Consider the following 9808-nt stretch of genomic DNA (forward strand, 5'->3'; position numbering starts at 1 on the left):
AAAATTATATTTGTTAACAAACAACAAAAACTCAACCACTACAGTCGGGATTTGAGCTGTGCGCTTCTGTGCGCATTTAAAATAAGTTTATCCAACCATGACAATGTCGATAGCAACAGCCAAACCGGTGAGAGTTTGTTCGATAAAAGCAGAAACATTATTTATCGGTACCACCACGTGAAGGTGCGCCAAAAAATACTCACTTTTGAGGTAAGTTAATGTTTTGGAAGTGATTGTGAAAGAATACAATGTGTTAATTTAATAATACGTGTTCTGTATTTTTGTTTTATTTTTTTTTCTTTTGTTTGTTTTGATGTCCAAATTTATTAGTACAGTGTTTGTTACTCTATGTTTAAACTTACATTTCGAATAAAACGACTAATATTTTTGGAAGTAACTCTGTACGCGAATTAACTACATTTTACTGAAATGTAATTTGAAAATGAAATTTTCTGCAATTTAAATGATACTGTATTTGCCGATTGTGTAGCTTGAACACTATTTAACCTGAAACTACTATGTTAAAGAAATATAAATGAAACAGACATATCTCATACACTACGTCCGACATATATAACAAATGAGCAAATCAAATTTTGAAATAAGTCTATTCTAAGAAGAAGGAATTCGTAGTATAGGTAATAGTACTCTTACGTTTCTTTGGTCAAGCTTTTTTTGAAAATATCATTAAATAATAACTTAGTCATAACTATTCGAACTGTCGGAAATAGCACAAAGAAAATATTAAGCTCGAGATCAAATTGTAAAAGTATTATTAAGTAATTGAGAAACAATTTAAGAAACGGTGGGAGCTGTAGTTAGCTTTAAGTAAATTAATTATTATGCATAATAAACATTTACTGCATGCAATGAATACTAAGACATAGTTTATTCTAAACACCATAGATTTTCACAGAATAAGTGCAAGGTTATTAATATAATAAAAGATGGCCAACAAAACCTACAACGACCTTCTCTGCGAAACATCGGAGCTAATCGGTGAGGCCACTCAAGTTGACGAAGCGCTTTTCGAATCCGGTGTAGCTGAAAGATCAACGCTCCAACCGCTTCTCCTTGAACTAAGAGTTAGATACACAATATTGCTTTCAAGGCTGGATGCGGTATACGACCAGATTCTGCAGCCACAAAAGCGCTTAATTGTGAAGAGGCTACTGGAGTCATGCTTAGGAAGGCTGATAGAAATAAAGCATGACCTTGTGGAGTTGCATCTCAGTGATTTTACTTTTGATGATGACGAGGTAAATATTTCTTTCTTTCTATAGTGCTGCAGAATGTTCTTGTTTTATTTCTCATGATAAAGTATTAATATATTAAAATGGGCAGATATTTTTAATGCAGCATTACTAGATATCACTATGGTATCGGTGAAGAATAGTACCATGTCTCATATCTTTTCATGCGTATCGTATAAGTGACTAAGGAATTTATTAATATGCAGCAATGTTTTCCTAACCTACACCAATTTCAATAAGATTACTTACCGGCATTTATGGTGTTTGGGTACGTTGTAAGCCTGCATATTTTGTCACTAAAGCTCTGCCCACTGCTGCCGTGTGGCAATCGTGCGATTTTGTTTGCGATATATTTTATTTGTTTATTAAAGGCACTCAAAAAATTGCAAGTGACGCCATACGAAGCAGAACCGTGTATTCCACAATATTTCGTAAGAGAAAGAGAAGAAGAAATCAAAAGCAGAAGAGGATTTATAGAAGAAACGCTAAGAAAGCTTGGACATGAGCCAGAAAAGCAAAAACCTTTAGTACTAACCGAGCAGCAAGCGGTGCTAATTATACAAAGCCATGAACGAGCCAGACAGGGAAGGCTAAGGTTATTTCTAGTTCTGCCATTTGCTTTGTGATTCTCTTATTAAACTGCACTCTGGTTCTTAAATCGGGCAATATTATAACAGAAAAATATAATTATTATATCTCTATGAGATTGAAGTTCAACGAAATAACGATTAAAAAATGAATTATAATGTGTATTTTTATAAATGTAAAGATTTTCGTTTTCATAGTTTGCGATATGGGGTCAAAGGGAAAATGAGTTTATTTTTCTATTCCTTTGACAGCTTCAAACTTTTTTCAATGCCTACAGCATTCTTGATCAAACCGTTCCCAACAATATGGACCATACCTATATATTTTTAAAACCATTTATTTTATTGTTTAAGAATCTACTATGTCTTTTCTTACATTTAGAGGACAATTTATGAAAGAAATCCGTCTACTGAAAGAAAAAGGACGAGACCAAAAAGGAGAAATGACACCGGCTGCAGCAACATCTATTCAAAAAGTTTGGAGAGGATTTATAGCAAGGCGGGAAACTAAAAGGAGAAAGAGAGCCGAGCAGCTACTGATAGGAATGGACCTTCCCACATATATGGAGTCAATGGAAATCAAAAAAGCTGAAGAGGTACTCTTGACATGATAAATTTTAGCCATATAGATAAACCATATTGAAAATAGTCAGAAGGTAGTAAGTAGTAGCACATAAGCTGATTTTAAAATTGATTTCAGATCTTGAAAACTATTGGACGTTGTCTGATTAATTAATAAGTTACAACAAAATAGAGAAAATAAGTCAAACAGGACATTAAAATATTAGTTAGGACATTAAAAAAGTTTTGGCATAGCACAGTTTTATAAAATATCATCAGAGCTATTTTAAATCTAAATCTTTTATGATTATTAATGATGAAATTTTTATTACATCAAAAGTGCATTAAAAACTTTGCTAGAAAAGTCACTAAATGATTCTCAAATACATTAACAATTGTTATATATTTAAATGCTGTACATTATGAACAGAAATGTTTGTGCATAAGATATTTCCAGTGCAGATATATTTGTGCATAAGATATTTTGAACATTTCAGGTCAAAGACTTCCGTCGTCAGCTACAAATCCAAAGGGAGAAAGAGTATCAAGAGGCCTTAGAGAAAATTGAAGACCACCTCCGTATTCAAAATGGTGTAAAGATTAATGAGCAAATAGGAGACGAACTAAGGCGTTGGATTAGGGAATACTACGATAGAACTGGAAGGTTTCCGGAGTTTCCTTCTGAAGATGCCGGTGGTAGTAGAACTATGTATAGCCGACAAGGTATGCATGAGCAAACTTAAATGAGAACATTGTTTTTGTTTTAATTTTAACCTGTATGCGTTTTAACATTTAAAACAAACATCAAAAAACTCAGAGCATAATATCAGTCGATTTTGTTAGTCGATTGTAAGTTTGCATGACTACCGAAATGGTAATTGGAATAAAATAAGAGGTGATTAAATAAAGAAACTTTGAATTCATTGAGGATGAGAAAGTTTGCAGCGTTTTTGTGCTAGTCTCAATATGTTGCACCAATATTTATTGATTTATATACTGGTGGTAGGACCTCTTGTGAGTCCGCGCGGGTAGGTACCACACCCCGCCTATTTCTGCCGTGAAGCAGTAATGCGTTTCAGTTTGAAGGGTGGGGCAGCCGTTGTAACTGTACTGAGATCTTTGAACTTATATCTCAAGGTGGGTGGCACATTTGCGTTGAAGATGTCTATGGGCTCCAATAACCACTTAACACCAGGTGGGCTGTGAGCTCGTCCACCCATTTGAGCAATAAAAAAAAATGTGCTACAGGTACTGGTGTTGATAGTGATTTAAGCAAATCATCTCCTGTCTCGTCAAAAGAATCGAAGAGAAGCAAAGAAAGTAAAGACAAGAAGAACAGCAAGGCAGAAGAGAGCAAGAATAAAGACGAGGTTGATGATTTACAAATGTACAAGTGCCGGAGCTCTGCCTTCTTGCAGGAAATAACAAATGCGAATGAAGAGTATGGTGCTTTTTTATTATTAGATAGTATCTATTTATTACTGGTAGTAGGACCTCTTGTGAGTCCGCACGGGTAGGTACCACCATCCCGCCTATTTTTGCCGTGAAGCAGTAATGCGTTTCAGTTTGAAGGGTGGGGCAGCCGTCGTAGCTGTACTGAGATCTTTGAACTTATATCTCAAGGTGGGTGGCACATTTGCGTTGTAGATGTCTATGGGCTCCAGTAACCACTTAACACCAGGTGGGCTGTTAGCTCGTCCACCCATGTAAACAATAAAAAAATCGAATAAATTTAAATGTTGAATTAAAGATTTTATCTATTTGTGATTTTAAAACTAGATACGAGACAATAATATTTATTTGTCTTTTAAAAAAAGCCAAGTTCATCAAAATGTATAAAGGCGAGCTTAATCTTATCATACGTTTTTGTCCAAAAAACTATCAGTAGCATATACCAACATATATTATTATCGAATGACTTGACCTAAATTTTGAAAATATACCTAAAGCATTTCTGCTAAAAAAATTGGATAATGTAAATTGTGTTATTATAATAATCCGTAATACTACGAATGACCTAGTATGAGAAATTAATGATGCGAAAGGGATATATTGGTTGATTATATTTTAAATTGATTATATTTGGTTGTAAAGCCATACGACAAGTATAAAATTTTATTATTAAATTTTTCTTAAATTTTCTATTAAGAGTTTCAACTTCGCTGCACAGATTCGAAGACATCTGGAAGTTCAAAGATGATGCTGATAATCCTCACGAGCGATACTATAAAGACATGATAGAAAGAGAAAAGATGGTGAAAATAGAGCATGAGATACGAAATGTAGTGGATGAGATGATGAGAAGTGAATTGGAACTATTACAGGCAGCTTTCGATAAAGATAGAGCACACAAAGGAAAGAAGTCTAAGAAACCACAGAAAAAGGTTATAGAGTGTATTTAAGATTATAGTACATATTTCTAACTGGCATCTTTTAACTTAGATATTTGAAGTAAATTTCATAATGAGGCTATTACTAATTAAGCATAACTTTTTAGGTACGGCGTGGAGGTAAGAAGAGTAAGAAGAAAAAAGAAAAAGATTTAACACCAGACAGAACGACTGAATCGCTTTTCGAAGAGTTAGTCATGAATGGTATAATAAAACCCTATCCAATAGTTAAAATTGATGATTATTTGGGAGAAAAGTGCTACGTTGGCGGCGAATGGAGAAATGAAGGAAAAGAAGCGACACCATGTCTTGGAGATATAAGACAGCTGATCAAAGAATATTGTATACTACCATTGGGTTCAGAACAAGTAAGGAGTCAGGCCCCGTTAGTACGATCTGTTCTATTAACTGGTAAGACACGTAAAATTAATTTTGTATTGCAGTTCATTCATAAATCTATTTATTTTATGTCTATGTAAAATATAACTTATACATAATATATAAATAAGATATTATTGAATAACTATATTAATGTTATGAATAAGGTTATGTATTGCATGCTGTCGAATACAGATAGTATAGATAAGTCGTCGTCACTAAACTAATTTTGTTATTTACACCATTCACATTTATTTTACACTATATAAAGTTTGCTATTTAAGAGACCAGTCAAACTTACTAGTACATTAATATTGCAGGACCAGCAGGTAGTGGAAAGAAATTGTTACTCAAAGCAATTTGCAGTGAAGTTGGAGGAACACTTTTTGATCTAACTCCAGCCAATATAGTTGGGAAATATCCTGGTAAATCAGGATTGATCATGTTGATCCATTTAGTTATGAAGGTGTCCAGATTGTTACAGCCATCTGTTATTTGGATGGACGAAGCTGAGAAGCCATTTGTAAAGAAAATACCTAAAACTGATAAGACTGATCCGAAAAGATTAAAGAAGGATTTAGTAAAAATTATAAAGGGTTAGTATCAAATTTGATATTTTCTTTTGTCAGCAAATTCTTTTATTTTGTAAACTTTTTCCGTTAATATAAAATCAGATTAGTGTTTCAGTACATTTTTATAACAATAAATATTAACCCTTAACACGCCTAATGTCTTTAATTTGGTTTCAATATTTTTTATTTTATCATCTTTTATTTTTCTGTTTAGGGATATGTCCGGAAGATAGAGTGTTATTCATTGGAACTTCTAGGACTCCATGGGACGCTGAACAAAAATTACTATTCCAATGCTACCAGAAAGTGATACAGATTCCTAGGGCTGACTACGGAAGCATATCCTTAATGTGGAAAACAAAACTGCATAGAGCTGGTGCACTATCTCCCAGATTAGAAGTTTCATGTTTATCCAGGATTTCTGACTCTTATACTATTGGTACGTGTTTATTGTTGTTGATTTCCGAGGGTGCCCTTAAAAAAACCGTCACGGTATTAATTATTTTTTTGCACATCAAAACATCCGAGGTTACAGATCACGATAATCTGGGTTTTGCGATTCTAAAGATATCTTTGGGATGATGGCGTTAATCGGGAAGGTGTCAAGGCGACCGATGCCGTTGGTCGTCGACTAAGGCCTTGAAAATTAATCGGTTAGGCGTTCTTGAGGTGGGGTCGTGAGCCTGGTAGACCTCGTATTGCCTGCAAAAGCCCCGTACTCTGCCCGGGTTCTGACCTCGGGCGGAGATTGCACGTCAGGTGAGAGAGTGCAAGACGAGTCATTTGGTGCGTAAGGTACCAAAAACAGGCCCGCGGTCCGCTCATACTATCTGCGAACCGTCAAGACCCACATACCCCGCGCGCACCCTTGGCGGGGAAGGATCATGCATATGGTTCCCGAAAAAAAAAGTGTATACTGTGTGTTTCTGAATAGGTAAAGTACCACCGGCCTTTGCATTTCTGGCTTGGAATGTCAAATGCTCGGAACACAATAGAATCGAGACTTCAAATATATGCTTTAAGAGGGGTGGTAGCGTTGATTTCGCACCAGTTTTGAGCAGCTCCATGTTTAATGACACTTTTTTTGCTATCAAAGGTACACTTCTGTCAGTACTAGATGAAGTTCTAACTACGAAGCGACGGCTACAACTCCGAGTACGTGCTTTGACCGCCCGAGAAATTGCTGTACAATTGAGTTTCAGAGAACCGGTCTATGTTGAACATGTAATTGATTTTTTTCTTGTTCAAATACAGCTTCAAGCGGTCTTAGTACAGGAAATATCTCATTGAACTTCCTGGCAGTAAAGCATGGGCCTATACGTCAGGATGTGATTAGTTTTGCACTAATTCAATATGCACATGAAGTCTGAATCTTATTTTATAATAGTATCTCACCTTTCAAATCGGAATGCAATCTATAAATGGACAGCATAGTTTCCACCAATACGCTAGATAACTAATACGTTAAACACGAAGGCCTAAACGGGCGTTTCCTTTTATTCCCTACCTATTCGCTAGTAGCCTAAGGGGCTATTTCAGTTACACCTGGACGGATAGGTGATATGAACTCTTTCAAATTGAATTATTGCTATCTTCGACAAAGGATTCGTTTGAAAGAAAATTATCCCGAATAGTTAGTTTTTTGGTACGCCTTTCTTTAGTTAAGACATGAAAGCGTAACATGCAAACTCACATACATGTCGCAAAGCAGTAATCTGATTTAAGGTGTAAGAGACCCGTACTACAGAAATGAGACTTGGAACTCATGTCTTAAGGTCCACCAAACCTTAAATGCTGCTATCCATAGCAGAATTTACGCTGTACATGTTTATGGGTTTCGATATGCTCGTAAGCTCGTCCACTCAAGCCTCATTTAAGCAATCATCGCTTAAATTTCGTAATCTGTCTGCAATTCTTGTTCTTTAAATCTAGTAGCATCAAAATGCATTTGTCCTATTTCACCTAACCTTAAAGATAATGTGGACTATACTGTAAAGGCTTGAAACAGCTATTTCAAGTACATATTATTTACATGAATTTAGTACCTATTAAAATTACGAGTGCGATTTTTTATTGCCTAGACCCGCGACTGGAATGTATAATAAAAATAAAAAAAATCTCCAAATTCAGAATACGATATTGATGAGAAAAATAATCACATGCCCCTTGTAAGATACACAAAAGAGCGCCTTTGTGACGTCATCATAGTTCCGACAGTGTCGTCGTGATTTCGAGCCTAGTCTTTTGTCACTTATGACCTCGAAGATGACAAGTTACGAGGTCAATGAGAATAGGTCTGTGTGGATGTCTATTTGTTGGAAAGCCTTTGCTTCTACAGTTACGTAATGACATCGCCCGTTGATATGTCAACCGTGTTAGTGATCATCTACTTGAGGTCCAAGCTTAAATTTTTTTCGCCAAAAATGGGCAGAAGAGCATACGGTCTATCTAATATAAAATAATTCTAAAACCCTTTACCATATTGTGGTGGAGTGTTGAACGGTGACCCTGTTCTACAAATTGGAAAGCTTTCTGATAGAAAAATACAGAGTAATGGCTATCTGTGGGACTAAGAGCATGCAGCGGGTAGCCATCATACAGACAAGATATTTGACAGATGCCTGAATCTCGTTTACGACATTTTCAAGTTAAGCTTGCATATATACAAGTTCCGAACAACAACATTCGGACCGTCGGTCTACCGAGCAAATATCACACCCGCTCTGTGAAAGATCTTTCCTTTCTTTTTTTTTATTGCCTAGACCTGTGGACGAGCTCACAGCCCACCTGGTGTTAAGTGGTTACTGGAACCCATAGACATCTACAACGTAGACGCACCACGCACCTTGAGATATAAGTTCTAAGGTCTCAGTATAGTTACAACGGCTGCCCCACCCTTCAAACCGAAACGCATTCTGCTTCACGGCAGAAATAGGTGGGGCGGTGGTACCTACCCGTGCGGACTCACAAGGGGTCCTACCACCAGTAATTACGCAAATTATAATTTTGCGGGTTTGATTTTTATTACATGATGTTATTCCTTCACCGTGGAAGTCAATCGTGAACAATTTTTAAGTACGTATTTCATTAGAAAAATTGGTACCCGCCTGCGGGATTCGAGCATCGTTGCATCGCTATATACGAATGCACCGGACGTCTTATCCTTTAGGCCACGACGACTTCAAAACTTCGTCGTTAAGCCTTCCCACACTGGTGACCCCGACGCGATTTGAACACGCAACCTTCTGATGTTTGTCGCTTGTCGTTTAAGCCTTCCCACAAGCATACTCTAAAATTTGCATTAACTTTCACACTTTTAATTAAATTAATTTCAATATTTTCAATCAGGATGCTCTAGCAGAGGCTTGGATGTTTAAAACGCCTTTGGAAAGAAGAAAACAGAAAGCCCTGCAGAGACTCCAAGAACTGCAACAGGAGGCAGAAGCTGCTGCCAAGTAGACCACGAGATCTTGTCATAGGCAGAAGAAATAAAAGCTATATACAGAAGTATCGAAGGCAGTACGAGTATATTTTTAATGCGTTCGTTTTGTCATTATCAACATGTATTGTTTAAAGAGACGTATAAATTTATGTAACATAAACAAATATGAGCTTTATTTTTATACTTCTTAAGTTTTGAGATCGTAAATCAAAACGGCAACGGTCTCGTACAAAAAGTATCAAACAAATAGACAGTTAAGAGAGGTACTTAAAGAATTTAAAACTCAGTCATTCACGAGCCGAACATTAAAATTCGAGATTCGCAAAAAGGGAAATTCCCTTAGAGAATCGCGTATAAAAGTACTTTGTAGTCGAAACTTATGCGCCGTGGATTGTCGAAAAACAGATATGCTATTTTTCTATTTACCAATACCTATTTAGTATTTATTATAAACACTAAAATAATGAGGAATATTAATTTAAAGCAAATTCACAAGTGAATACAATATGCCGCATTATTGAGTAATAACTCAAAGCATTGATTGACGAGACGAATCGGAAAACTATTACTTAAAACAAAGGTAGACGACCAATCAGTAGTGATCAATGTCACTGATGGACCATAA

At 36.0% G+C, this 9808-nt stretch overlaps 1 protein-coding gene across 1 annotated transcript; it reads left to right on the forward strand.

Moving 5' to 3' along the window:
• Positions 1 to 925: 925 nt before the first annotated feature.
• Positions 926 to 9261, forward strand: LOC114243940 (dynein regulatory complex subunit 11). The gene is made up of 11 exons (XM_028175597.2): positions 926 to 1259; positions 1625 to 1848; positions 2223 to 2436; positions 2899 to 3124; positions 3650 to 3842; positions 4572 to 4785; positions 4899 to 5202; positions 5490 to 5765; positions 5956 to 6180; positions 6838 to 6965; positions 9090 to 9261. Exons 1-11 carry the CDS (start codon positions 948 to 950, stop codon positions 9198 to 9200), a joined length of 2427 nt encoding a protein of 808 aa, XP_028031398.2. The 5' UTR covers positions 926 to 947; the 3' UTR covers positions 9201 to 9261.
• The last annotated feature ends 547 nt before the right edge of the window (positions 9262 to 9808 follow it).

Source organism: Bombyx mandarina, chromosome 25 (assembly GCF_030267445.1).
Source record: "Bombyx mandarina strain Sakado chromosome 25, ASM3026744v2".
Lineage (NCBI taxonomy): Eukaryota > Metazoa > Arthropoda > Insecta > Lepidoptera > Bombycidae > Bombyx > Bombyx mandarina.